General features: G+C 30.8%; 1 protein-coding gene across 1 annotated transcript in view; it reads right to left on the bottom strand.

Annotated features, from left to right (window-relative positions):
- Positions 1 to 286: 286 nt before the first annotated feature.
- The window catches only part of SLO2 (slowpoke 2), a 171,443-nt gene continuing 156,581 nt past the window's right edge, over positions 287 to 15,148 (bottom strand). Inside the window, exons 16-23 of the mRNA XM_087404560.1 lie at positions 13,330 to 13,435; positions 13,095 to 13,222; positions 12,299 to 12,550; positions 11,704 to 11,872; positions 9,139 to 9,324; positions 8,461 to 8,592; positions 7,665 to 7,778; positions 287 to 6,845 (exon numbers count right to left, since the gene is read on the bottom strand). Of these exons, the coding sequence (XP_087260686.1) occupies positions 5,946 to 6,845; positions 7,665 to 7,778; positions 8,461 to 8,592; positions 9,139 to 9,324; positions 11,704 to 11,872; positions 12,299 to 12,550; positions 13,095 to 13,222; positions 13,330 to 13,435 (1,987 nt within the window). The 3' untranslated portion in view covers positions 287 to 5,945. The remainder of the gene's footprint in view (positions 6,846 to 7,664; positions 7,779 to 8,460; positions 8,593 to 9,138; positions 9,325 to 11,703; positions 11,873 to 12,298; positions 12,551 to 13,094; positions 13,223 to 13,329; positions 13,436 to 15,148) is intronic.

The raw sequence follows: 15,148 nt of genomic DNA, 5'->3' as shown, positions 1-15,148 counted from the left end.
AAGTCACAAGAGTCATTATTTCTTTTAGAATGTCGTGTTTTCTCATGTTGTTATTAATTTCTTTAATGAGTATTTAAATAAATTTCTGCACAATGATATTAACATTTCTAGCATATCTCTACATATATATATATATATATATATATATATATATATATATGTATATATATATGATCAATACAACATAATAATTGGGATAGTAAAATAGAAAGATATAGAATAAGAAATTTTCTTAATAACAAATATTATTAACAGATATTGTAACAGATATTATGGAGAAACGCTCTTTTTAATGCTTTATAATAATTTATTTATAATAAATTTACATGCATATCGCACGCATCGCGTTACAACGTCGCATATATAATATATACATATGTATATATGTATATATGTATCTTCTTTTTATCTATATAGATACATTCTCTCTCTCTCTCTTTTCTGTTTTTATTATTTTATATTACGTACAGCCATTTACATTTGTATTTGTGGTCGAGGAATGCTTAATTACGTAAATCTTATCATAAGAACCAGCTGGACACTTCTATAAGACTCATGCCATTCGAAGAGAGCTCATTCGAGGTGCACCAAGCTCTTGCTTAAACTTTCGAAGGAACTTGTGTGATATCTGGTGCATCCGCAAGAAAATACATGCGCCTCTCTTCAAATTGGAAAACAAATTCACGCTTTCAAATACGGCTACTTCTAATCCGGAAAGCGGTATATAGTAAAATAATTGTAATTAAAATACCTGAGGGAATGAATATTATTTAAATATTATGTAAATTTAATCACTTCTTAGAAACAAAACATATATAAATTCCGTTTTGGAAATAATATAATTAATTTTGAGCATATTTTTAAAGACGGGGAAACATGCTACATAAAATATCTGATATAAATATTAGGGAAGTATTCATTAAAATTAAACGTACGTCATTACAATCATGCAAAAATCGTGGTGGAAAAGAATTAATGGTCCGCATTTTTATTATATATTTACTATTAAACTATCTGATTGACTGCTGAATAACTATTTGATTCTTATTTCATATTGGTTAAAGGAAATATGAATGTTAAGTGAATAGAATTCAGATAATCGATCTAAATTTTGCACTAAATTTAGCAGAAAATGTGAACTAAATCGTGTAACTGTGAGAGATATATTAAAATTATCAAAAGAATCAGTACTAAATTATTTTGTGAGAAAGTAATTGTACGAAAATCTTTAGAAAACTTACAGCCCGTTTAATGTGTACCTTTGCATAATAAAGGCATGAGTACAAGCGATTTTCTAAATATTAAGAAAAAAACTTGTATTCTTCGAATTTTACATTACGAATGTAAAATATGAATAAAGTTATCATGAAGTTATTAAAATATCGAGCTTTAATAATGAAAAAATTTTTGACTGTTGATAGATATGGATGTTAATACACATTGAACGAGGAAAGCTAAACGTGAACATTAATAATTCTTTTTTTTTTACCATTAATAACTATGATTTTGCTACGAGAAAAAAATGAACAATTTGTTCTAATAAAAAGTCAAGTTATTACTGAATAATTAATTTAAATGCTACCAACAAGTTATATTTTTTAAATATAACGTATTTTCTTTATTTTCGCAGATTTTACATCTTTAATAAATTGAGATGAAATAAATATAAATTTCAAATAAGTCCAATTAAATTCAATGTTCTACTTTCCGAAAAGTCACACACGTTACACACACACGGTAAATCGTTGTATTTATCCTACATTATGTAAGAATTGCATGGGCAGGTTCAATTCTTGTATATTGTAAGAAGAGTTTCGCGGAATCCATCGCGCTCTCATTCGAAACGTAATTCGAACAATCTTCCTCGAGAATGACAAGCGCCTTGCGACAGATTGCTGTAACTTTGCCGCATTAAAATTTGTAATGCGCGGATACTCTATAGATTATTAAATTCAGCTATGAAGAGTCAGGTCACATTATATTGGATTGATCTTATAATTAATTATAAATTATATATACTCTTCAAATAACCGTTTTACTCACTTTCACAATATCGTGTGGGTACATGGACGCTTTCGATGCATCCCTAGCATTAAATTTATTTTTGCCATTTTAGAATAATAATCTTCCCATCGAGATATTTATTCACATAAACAAAAGAAGTTTAGATTTTATAATATACTGTGTTATCTGAATGTAATCTCAATTCAGTGGAATTTTTTTTTAAAGGGAAGGAAAGGAAGTTTCAACGAAAAGTCTCAAGAACTTGAACTATAAATTTTTAATTGGAAATAGAAGGTAATAAGTCACGTAATTTTTGTTGCTCTCTTTACTAATATTATTTTAGATAAAAGCATTGTCAAAACAATAATTTTACTGCAGTCGGGCGATCCTCTCTCTGTCATATGTTCGGTAAAATTATACAAAACTGTCAAGTTTCTCTAAATCGATTATTGTTTAAGACAAGATCGCGATATATTATATTTTTTATATTCAGAATTTAGAAATCTTTTCTACTTACTACGTAAAAATTCTTTATTATTCTTCTTTAAAAAATTATTTGTTCACAAAGTATTTACGTATAAAAATCTATGATCTGTCACCGATGAAGGATTCAGCACTAAGAAAAGAGAAAAAAATAAAAAGCTAATAAAGGGAAAAGAGAGTATAAAGTGAGAGAAAACGATTTAATTAAAGATTCAAATTCATGGACGAATGTTCATGAATCCAAATGTTGGAAATGGCCGATTTTGCTTTGATTAAATAATAGAACGACAAAAATGTGATAATTCAATGTACGTGATACGATAATTCTAATATTTTCAATTATGGGTGTAAAGCGAGCCTGAGGAAAAAGAGACATGGTGTGTTACTTATTTTACATTTTGATTTTTGTACAAAGCGCATTTAAAATCTGCCTCACACCTTGTCTCAGTTTCGTCTAAAAAAATTATTTTTATTTTGGCTGATCTATTCCACAAATCGACTTTTAAGTTTTCTATTTTGTGATTTGCGCTCCTAAAATGTCTAATTTTTAATTTTTATTATAATCAAATTAAATTTAAATTACTAATTGTTTTGTAACATATCGAGTAGATGAAACTTGTTTTATCTGCATAGGTGAAGCATTTATTACAAAGGTAATAATAAAAAATTATTTTAATTTATTTTATGTAATTATGAATTAAATTGCAAAAATTAAATAATAAATTAAATTTTTTATTTTAATATTAAATCAATACTTTTTATTATTATTACTATTATTTTATGTAATTACTACTTTCATTACAAACATCAAATTACTTTATATATATATATATATATATATATATATATATATTAAAACGGTTATATATAAAAAATTAATATAATAAATAATAATTTAAAAGATTTATTTATTCAAAAGTTGTTTTGTGAAATAGATTTCTGACGGCGTATTTAACAGCATTAAATTGACTGGGCTTATTGAAAGCAAGTATCGAAGCAAGTACACGATAATATAATTTGATTGGTCGAAGAAAAGTGTAAATTGGTCAACGAACGATTACGTTTGGCTGTGAGCGTCACGATTGTGGCGTCAAAGATTAGATTCTATTGTTGCACCAATCTGGCTAGCTGTGATGCACTCATATCTTCCTCAGGCAACACTTTATCATTAATTTTTCAAATACCTTTTTAGAAATTCTTTACATATTAAAAAAATTTTTATAATCCTATAATTATTCTTTCCTGTCGAAGTTACTATTCGGAAGATATGACAATCTAGAGAAAAACCAGAAACACGTCATTCACGGGTAATCCAATCGATGCAACTTGTCTTGAGTGGCGAATAACGACTCACTCGAATTTGACTAAATAAATGAACAAATTGTTGAATTATCAAGTGAGAATAATTGTCACTCTCTCGCTAACGATAATTAACTCTTGGGATAATATTCACGAAACACAGATCAAGACTAAAACTAATAGGAGAGTAAATTAAGTAGAAGAAAAAGGTAATAATAGTAATAGTTTTCGTGCGATTCATTGCGATCAATTTTCATCTATCACGTAATTTCACGATACTAATATGGTACGATTCTTGTCTATATTATTTAAAATATCGGCCGTACATCTCGGCGTCGTCATCAAAGGTCGACAATCGTCCTGCGATTTGACATTAAAATTCATTGACAATTTATTAGTCACCGCGTGAAAAGTCATGATAATATACGCGCAAGTTCTAAGCACTTAAATCTTTCTAAAATACTCTTTTTCTTATTTATGTAGGATATAATGATGACTTCCGCGTGAGCGCCACTCTTGCGTGATATGATTAAAATGTGGTCATACAGCATATCTCTATGATATATGTATACAATAGACTCTTTCTCGCCATAAATTTTCTTTCTATTATAAAATTATTCACGCTCGATCGCTGAGCGCAACGCTAGATAAGAATCGAGTAGTACATTATAGAAGATTTATGTTGCATACTCTCGGTAATTGTATCTCGAGAATGTATGAAATAGATAACGGACAAGCATTTATTATAAATTGTGATTTAATTTTAAAATTATTAATTATAATTGTGACAATTATTAAAAGATTAACATTTAATAAAAAATCTAATTTTTTCTCTCTATCTTGATTAAAAGAAAATCGTCGAAAATAAATAAGATTTATAGCAATTTTTGTTACATTTCATATTTAAACAAAGCGTTTTTCAAATTTTCCACAGTTCAGAAATGATATCAATTAAGTAGTAATTTGTATTGTATGTTCAGATTGCAAGTGATTAAAAATATATGCTTGTCAACTGTCATACAAAGCGTTTTTAAGTGTCATTTCGTACTATTTCATATGATATTACTGCTCGATGAACGAAGTCGTAGACGCGAATGTTAATTCGCTAAAGGCGACCTAGAGAGCAAAACGTTTTAAGAACGTAGCTGCTATTAAGCCTACAGCACATACAAAAACGTAAGACAGTGAGACGTAAGCTGTAAGTAAATTGGCCAATCATAGAGACCATAAGATTAGTAGCGAATCCAATGTTACAATTTCCTTACTGCTTACGTTTTGTATGTGCCATGGGTTTATGTGCCGTGGAGACTTTAGTACAAATTATAAAAAGAAAATACAACATAATATGAAGTTTGTAATGTAATTTTATATCGCCTTCTAATAATAAAGAGGGCGCATATCGATTTCTGATTGAAGCGATTCTTTATCAATAATCGTGATAGCATTGAGATTTCCGACGGGACCCTTCATAAATAGAAAGCATCCTTTTCAGAAAACCAATGAATTTGACGTATCACAGTTATGATTATTTGCGTTTAGATCCACAAATTGTCATAAATCGCATCATTTTTAAGCGAAAAAAATTATCATATATTGGGAATAATTCAACAATATTAATACTAAAATGTAAAATTAAAAATTTAATGTTTAATATCAATCATTATTTTATAAAAATTTATTTTCGTAAATCTTAACGATTGATAATTAAAATAATTTGAATATCAATAACAACGAACTGCATAAATAATCTGTGAATTATTTACTTGCAATAAAAGTTATTAAATTTATGTATTTACATTTGAGGACTATGAAGACTATAATACATAAATTAATTCTAAGAGAGTCAGAACTAAATTAAATTTGTCGAAATAATTTCATTCCAACTTTACTTTACCTATTGCAAAATATATCTTCTAATACTCGCGATAGTCACTAGTCTGATGTGGTCAATTTCATCGAAACACCTTGCTCTCCAGCCGTCTCATTCATCTGGCTTAGTCGGTCCCACGAAATACGATGTTAAAATCCTTTATCGATCTGTTATAATCGTTATAAGGACATCATTCTTGATGTCGCCTAGCATTAAACGCTATGTGGGAACGCTACAGCCACTTATTTCGTGCCACGCCGGAGAGCCTGCGTCCCCACATTAGGTTATATCATACTATTGTCCCCTGTATATGTTGCGGATCTTGTGTGGTACCCTGCATCTGTGGCGATTGGCAGGGCGAACCCATTGGACACTGAAGAGAGGGTGGATCGTAGAGACCACCCAAGGAGCCGCCAAGGCCCGCGCCGAGACTGGGTCCGAAGGCTGCATTAAGTTCCGGCATGGAAGGCAGACCTACGTCGAGAATACCGGTATTACTAGCTCCGATACCAGCCTGCGAACCTTCCTCTGGCGGTGTCACCTCCAGACCAATTGAGCCATTCAAGGCAATCTTGATCGAGTTGTGATTGGAGGGATGTGAAAGCGCACCCAAACCGATATCTTCCAAACTACTCTTTCTCCTGGTCGTCAAACCTTGCCTCAGAGAATTACTGCGTCGCAGCAGAATATCGTCGACTACCCTCAATGAGTTTGAACGACCGCGCAGAGTGCCGGCCACGGTAGGACTATCTGGTAAAGACAGTGAATTTGACTTGGTCGTGCCTAAAGGTGGCGCCCTGGCTAAACCTATGCTGGAACCGCGACGACTACCCGGTCCACCGGTCTGCAGACCTGCTGCTGCAACTGCTGCGCTCATTTGCGATACTAACTGCGCCGAACAGAAACTGATGTTGCTCTTGCGGCGAGAATTGTGTCGTTCGAAGGTCTTCTGTGCGGAGAACGGGCTGGGTCGCACCAAATAGACAATGTCACCTTCTTCGAGTTTTAGATCGCAGCTTGGATTAATAATCACATAGGAGAGACTATTACGCTTCTCCGATACGTCGTCATAGTCGGCAACCGGGAGGTTTAGCGATTCCATCCGTGAACGCACCAAGTTCGCAATCTCCGCCCGTTCGATCTGCTGCGCATGATTGTCGCGTGCCTCGTCGCCAAGACTCACCGAATACTGGCAGTATATGAAAAAGATATAAAATATTAATATAAATCTGCGCTTGTGCACTGAAACAAGTATTCTAATGTGACGATCGATAATATCAATGAGGTGGCCTAAATAATGCATTGATTATTCCACCTTATCTTTTATCATAATTTTATATAATAAAATAGTAATAAAATAGTGCTGCATTGTGCACTTGAGATTACGTGCTCTTTATAAAGTGCAGGATAAAGTAAAGAATTGCAGTTTTTTGCAGGACATTGTAATGCAAATAAGAAACTTTGTAATATTTTTTAATGCGATCTTGTTGTGATATTGTTCGTTATAAAGATGGGTTTATAAACTTGTTGAGAAATCGGTTAATATTTACATGTGAACTATCAAAAGTATAATAAATTCAAATTGACAAATACGTTTATCTTTTCATATGCAACAAGTGGCTTAACGCGCGCGGCTTTTATGATATTACAAAACTGTTACCATTTCATTGTTACAGCCACCTTCTCGATATCGGCTCTGAACGCCACAATCGATCTTAAATCTATATAACAGATAAGAACATCTTTGGCTTCGCGAAGACAATAAAAAATTCCTGATGTGTGTATAATCAATCTCGGGGATACGTTTCACATGCGCTGCTGTGCTGCGGCAGACGAGTCTGGACGTCCATCAAAGAGAGTGTGAGGAAGAAGAAGAAAGAAAGAGAAAGGTATGAAGAGGCAGAGCGATAGTGAGATAGAGGCGAGAATGGAGAATAAGATAGAAGTAGAAGTTTTTGTAAAACGATCAGAAAAGAAAGAACAGCCACCACGTCGACGTTTTACTCACAGCAGACGCACCCTTGTCACGGGTACCGCAATTTGCAAGGCACGAAGCTGCCGCCGAATGACGCACCTTGTACGTCACACCGACGCCGGCGTCGCTTTCCGCATCTGAGTCGCCCTGTTAAAACGACAAGCAATTCTACCCTTACTAATGATAGCGCATCTACAATGCTGCGATTTCGTATAGCGTCGCGGCCGTGTTTCGCGTCTGAGTACAGCACGTTGCTGTGGCTCGATTAGATCGATCGCCCGCTCGATTTCTTCCATCGAAGTGCTTCTCGCTGAGGACATTAACACTCGAAAATACAAGCGCTTTGTATTGTATGTATTTGTTAGACGAATTGTGTTTGAACGGCCTATTGTTTTTGTTTTAGTAGAAGAATTTTATCTATCAAAGCATACACTAAAATTCATATATATCAAAATATAACTATTAATTAAAATTCTATTATTTTCTTACTGTATTTTATATATCAGAGTTTAAACGAAAGCTGTATGCAATCGAGCACACTAAATCTAATACTATGCATGTCAAAGACCAATAAATTAGGGAGATAAACGTGCTATGAAAGTTCGACAAGATGCAACGATTCCGATTCGTTATTTATGCGCGGTAGAAATAGGCCGAGAAATGTCACGAGAAGAAATGGGGCAGGAAACGAAATCAAAAGAAGGAGCGAGAGCACAACCATGCGCTACTCACAGCCGCCATTCAAAGAATTTTCCTGTTTTTAGAAAATACAAGTAACAAATTCTACTTCGACTTTCTTTCTAGATCAGAAATTTAAAATTACACTTACGTGCGAAGAGTCAGATACAGTAGTATCTTGCGTTCTGTATATTCCAATTGGAATTTCACAGGTGGTCGAACAAAGTTTTTGATATAATCTGCCATATGTTCTTATCCACATGTCATCCTTCGTTATGCGCATCTGCAATTGTTTCCATTATATTTGCCAATAATATAAATAACAAGTATTATAAAATATTTTTTATAATTCTTTATAAATATATTCATAATTTTCCTTATAATTCCTATATATTGCTTCTTTACTTCAAAAGTAACACAACTCAAAAAATTCTCAAGTTATTACTACAAATAAATTGAATAAACATTATCCTATCAACCATCAAAAATGAACTAATTGATTCACAAAAAACAGCATCAAAATTGTCACAATACAAAAAGGGTAATTTAAAAAAACTACAAAATTGTCATAATTCAAAAGGATTAATTTTTTAAAGTTGTCAAACGAAAATAAATTATTGTAGCTTTGTCTGAGACATTTTTTCGTGAAAGTTAAAATAAGACATTCTGTATATCAAAGAAATTAATTAATATGAAGGAATTAAATATATGTTCATCATATTTGCAGATTTCCTACTAACATAATATATTTTATATTTTCTACTAATATACATAATATATTTCAAAGTAACTCTACTTATATGGTAATATATTTTAAATAATTACTTACCGATGTAAGAAATCCAGATCCTGGCGCTTGATCTACTCCCAATAATAGCCTTACGAATGTTATTACGTAATCCTTAACGAACGCTTGGTAAAGCAAAGTATCTAACATCGAAGCGCTGAAGACACTGCCAGCAGCGAACGGCAGTCGAAACATATACGATATGTGAGATCCTCTTTCCTTTTCTCTCTGTAAACATTACCATTCATCAATTTTATTTACATATTTATAGATAATATCCCGATTACTGCATCCAATCGTTCCTAAAATTTGTTATAAATTTTCACACATCTCCCGGGTCTCCCCGTATACAAATATTTCTCTCTTCTCATTTAAATACGCCCCGAGTGTGTCAACATTTTCAGGCAAGCAATATCAATTTTTAAATGCTCCAATACATATTTTTAGCAAACAAATGCAAGCAATAAGAATTGTAAATCCTAAATTATATATTATTATCATAAATAAATAAAACGTTAAAAATACGTAGTTACTTAAAATAAAGTAATTAAAAAAAAATTAATCAACATTAATCTAGCAATCTATAACATATCATCAAAGAGTGTATCAAATAAAAAAAATCTGTTATCTAACGCGATGTATGATGCCATCTAAGAATTACATAAAATGTACTTGATTTATACAATATTGGATAGAATTAATTTTTTTCATTTTTTTTTTTAATAATTCTAGTTAAATCTGATTCAAATATTGAAATTTGTGATGAATCTTAATATCTATATACATTATAATAAAAACCAATATTTTAAATATTGTACATTTTCGAATATCCGCATCGCATCATGCAATATAGCATGAAAATGATGTGATATAAATAATTTACTTTTTTCTTTTCATACAAAAGAATATAAATTAAAAGATTAAAGATCGAAGACAAATCGCACAGTGTGTCATATCAAACAAAAAAAAAACGAAAGGTTAATGTGGAATTTTTAACTTGCAAAACTAATATGTAAACTGTTTTAAGATTTATATTAATATTAACGTAATTAGCTTAAGGATCTAAATTAGTTGCCGCGGCCATATTGAATCGTGACGTCTCAAAAGCAAGAAATGATACGTTGAAGTTTCTTATATGTCATTTGTAAATAAAGATAATTTGGATAAAACAAAATAATGAGATTATTTTAAAATATTTGTAAAAATAGGTCAAAGCTATCCTTATTGCTTCTGTAAATAGGTGTAAAAGGTAGTGAAGTAATAAAAATACCTAAAGCTTACTGCAATATTGTTGGAATCACATTACAATTTTTAAATGATTACGATTTTTAAATGTCACACATCTTGCATGACTCTCAATATATATATAAAAAATGCCAGGTAGTGCAGATTAATTGAATGTCATGCTTTGGATATAATGCAGAAAAATAAAATAATATACGTATATATTTGTGTAAAAAATGAAAAAAGTTTATGATATTTTCAAGGAGTCTAATCTATTTAGCATCAATTTCAAGATATGTGTTACCATGTTATAACATTTAATTTAATATTAACGTACGTATACTAAAGAATAACTATCGATATACTGAGTGCAATGGGGCAATAACATGGGACAAAAGATAATCAATTAATTATGACTCATGCATCGATGCCTATAAGTTCATAAGCGACTACTTTTAAAATGTTCATAAAGTTATCAATGTTTTCTATGTTTTCATCACTCTTGTAAAATATTTCATAAAATAATAATTGTTAAAAAACTTCTCTATCTTAAAATTTACTATATATATTGGTATACTTCTAATTAATATATATACGTACTTAAAAATGATTATTTATAATCGATTTATTATTCCGATTATATGTATGATCAATTCATAATTAATCATAATTAATATAAAGATTAAACATTTCTTCCAGTAATCTACATATCTGTTTGAAAAAATTTATTTTGTACGAAATAATATTCATATAATGACCAATTTAAAAAACTGATACTAGAAGCCAGTTATAACGCAATTATCCCTACATAATTATTCTCTTTAGAATTTTATTTAAAAAAATTTTATGGATTCTTTCGTGTATATCACGAATCAAAGAATAAAGTAAAGATGGCATTGGTAAAGTTGACAAGCGGCACGACGAGGGTGGATGAGGAAAACAGCACTTAGAGCAAAGTGATTTCCGAGCGGAGCGACTTTACTTTCGTAATTTCTTCCCGCTTCCAACGGCATGGCTTTATGAGGTCGGTGATCGCAAATCTTAAAAAGCGTCCTTTTAAGTTTGTCGCAACCTCGAACGCTACATCCACCGAAATTAGATTTGTATAAAAGCCATGTCGGAAAACAGTAAAGTAGGACAAAATATAGAAGAAATAAATTTATAAGTTCTATAAAAATATTTTTTGTTACAATTTTATCGATATTGATAAACAGGTTTGCATCGGATTATGCAAAATATTAATTTTATGATTGATATAATATTTTTGGATCAGGTGAATATTAATACGAGAGCGACGATAACATTAGATATGTAGCAGTCAATCGATCAATCAATTCAACAATCAATCAATCAGAGGTTGGAGAATGAGTGATATCGTGTTACCGGGGAGCCCATCGGAGGCTCATCAGAGTTGTCATCGGTAGTAGCACTGAGGAGTACCTTTTCCATTTTGCTGAGATGCAAAGCGTACTTGTCGTGTGCCCGAAACTGCATAAAACGCATGTTGCTCGACTGGGACAATTCTGTTATGCTCTTTATGCTTGGGAAGAATCTATCAAAAAAAGAGAAAATAATCTCAAAAAGTGAGAATGTAATACATAATTTTATTAACAGTCCCTCCTTTAACTATATTTGCCATTATACTAAGAAAATATATCTTAATTTTTCTATTTAACTTCGACTAATTTTTATAATTCCAATTTATGTAATTATACATTGTAAACATTATTTTATCTTTATATCATTATAAGTAGGCATCAAAATAATCTGTTTATTTAAAGATATTATATTTAGTATATTTAGAGAGTAGAACATATACTATATATTATGTAAAAAATTATTTATTTTAAATTAATAAATAGCAATACAATTCTTTTTTGCTTAAGTTATGAATCGGAACTAAAGTTATGAATTATACTCGAAATATTTCCTCACGAATAATCTTCGTTTTTGCAAGACATATCGTGTAAGCGCTCACTTGAACATAGTCTGCACTGCAACAATCGTGTTGCAATCAGCCAGGGTATCTTCCTCGGCGGAATTGTTGAGTTCTTTGTTTACGACTACGACGTTTTCCGCCAAAGTAATACCAGCTCGGAGAAGATCATCTAAACAGTCGATAGAACCGCGCATCCAATACACCAATGGAAAGTAGGACACTGCATCGAGAAATGCGATTTCCGGTTTTCTCTCCAGCAAAAGGATGATCGGATTTAATGATGTTTTCGACCTGGCAAATGTTCCTGTTTATTAATTGATCGCTCCTCCTCATATTTATTTATATTAGTGATACAGTATTCCCTTCATTCCTTTTAATTTTAATAAATATGCAATTACTCTCTCTCTCTTAATTGGCAACACAAAATACTTAACAGTATTTAGCAAAAAACAACATCCTCTGTGATTGTGATCTATTGTCTTTAAAATCATATGCGATTTTAAAAATCTTTTAAATATAATTATTCTTAAAAAATGTTTAGGAAAATATATATATATATATATGAAAATGTATGTGAAAGATTTTAAAATACATTTTATATTAAAAATACAGTTAATTATAAACGGCTTTAGCTCATTAAAATTGGCTTTTAATAACTTTTGCGTTAATATTTTGATTTAAAATATTTGAGATATTTTAAATCAAAATATTAATATAATTGTGAAGTAACATAAATTTCTGCTTAATATATGGAAATATTTTATGGAGTTTAGTGTACAATACAAACTGTAATGTTTATCAATAAACAATTATATATTAATAATGCAATAAATACCTAAAATGTGCCCTCAGTGGTATTATAAAATTATAAATTCCATTGCTAGCATAATCGGCTGCCAATATAATAGTCTTATTCTGCCAGTTATATTCTTTGGCGTTTCTATAACTGCAATGCTGACACACCTAATAAAATAGAAAAAAGAATTATGAATGTAAGAAATCGTTAAAATTCTATATATAATTTTTAAAATTTATTTTTATTTTTCAATCGTCTGCAGTGCTATACATACCTGAGCCAGCTGAAGGCAACAGAGAGGTTTCTTTTCTTTAAGAAGATAACACAAGGTTGGCGAGACTCCAATGAAAGGTGAAACTGGTGGAAATCCTTTGACAATTCTGCAATATCATTAAAATTTGATTATTTGGCTTCAATCAGCTCTGCGTAAGTTGCTAAATTTCGGCATCATGCGCCTGTTGTTAAGCGTCAAATGTTGCTTGGAACGACCCAGTGATATTTGGAAAAAGACGTATTATTAATATATAAAAAGAATAAATCTCAATCGAATTCCAATTGTATTCTGTAATTCTTAATGACAATGTCGATACATTTGATATGCAGATGTCATATGTATATATATATATATATATATATATATATATATGGTATGACAAAGAAGCTATGCAACATAACGATACTGACCTGTCGTTAAAAGTTACAGAATGGAAATTAAGTTATTTTTTTTTATGTTTTGTATTAATATATTTAACCAATATAGGTATATGTATAATAGTTATTTTTCGATAAAATATACGTAAAAATATGTAGATCTTCCAAAAGAGCTCGAAAAGAGCTCGACTCTCTCGAACGTTATTTATTGGTTTTCAGTTCCTTGAAAGCTGAAGGTAAGTCATTTTAAAAAGATGAAAGGATGCAAGTCAGTTTACACTATACTCTCGGATTTCTTGAGTATCTTCATGTCACGCGATCCAAACTATAAATAGTTCAATATTGAGATAGTGTCATGTTTGACCGGAAGCATTTATCACGCTCATAATGTTATTGTGTTTATAAATTATATTCTAAAATTATTTATATACATGATTAGTTACATTAAAAATATTTAGGAATTTTTTTATGATAAAATTAACGATTGTAAATACAAGTTTAGTATAGAACTTCAATTTTTAATTAATTTCTTTTTTATAAATGACAACAAAATTAAAATTATCTATTATCCTGAATTAACATATATATGCTATTAATTGTATTTTATTTGATATTATATAATTTTTATATATGGCTTGTGCGATAATTAATAAACATTTAAAATATTAAAATTTGATTTATATTGGCTCAATGTTTAAAAAACTGCATATATATAACATGTATATTATATTTGTAGAATTATTACAACAATGTTTTCTCTTGATGTCGAAACACTATTAATTTTCGATATATACTTACGACACCACTTTACAAGCAAATCTCTAAGTTATGTAAGACGTACTATGTACATAAACTATATAATAATAAATAAAATTAAAACAAATAAAATTATTTTAATAAATAAATAAGCAAATCAACTAGAAACGTGTAAAAGCGTTACGTAAGAGACTCACCCTTTGAAGCTGCTGGATAGAAGTCGTGCGGCAAAACGGCAGTGCACAAGGACGATGCAAGAAGGAAGACATCGAAAACATCCATGAGGACATATAAGGTGTCAGGCAGGACAGCATCGAGCAGCAATTCAACGGCACCGTCCGGTGCCGTTAGTGAAACAGGCATTGAGAGACATTGAGACAGGATACATTGACCATTGATTTGCACGATTATAATCGATCAAAGATGAATATAAACTGCAGTGCGACAAAACATTCGCGTTGCGCATAAAACCATCTGATCTATCGTGTTCAATACTTTACACTTCTCACAATCAGAAAGAGGAATAAAAAATAATACAAATTGTAATAAAAAAAATTCATATGTGGATCTAACTCTGGGGACCTACTTCGAAGCTCTATATTGTTTTGCACAAAAACACATTCCAAATTTTTTTAACTATGGAGAGATATCAGAGATCATATTTACTGCTAGCTATATAGGCATAG

The sequence above is a fragment of the Acromyrmex echinatior genome, chromosome 3, assembly GCF_024713525.1.
Source record: "Acromyrmex echinatior isolate Ae372 chromosome 3, ASM2471352v2, whole genome shotgun sequence".
Taxonomy (NCBI): domain Eukaryota; kingdom Metazoa; phylum Arthropoda; class Insecta; order Hymenoptera; family Formicidae; genus Acromyrmex; species Acromyrmex echinatior.
The sequence above is the reverse complement of the archived record's forward strand: the minus strand, read 5'-3'. Positions and strand labels throughout refer to the sequence as shown.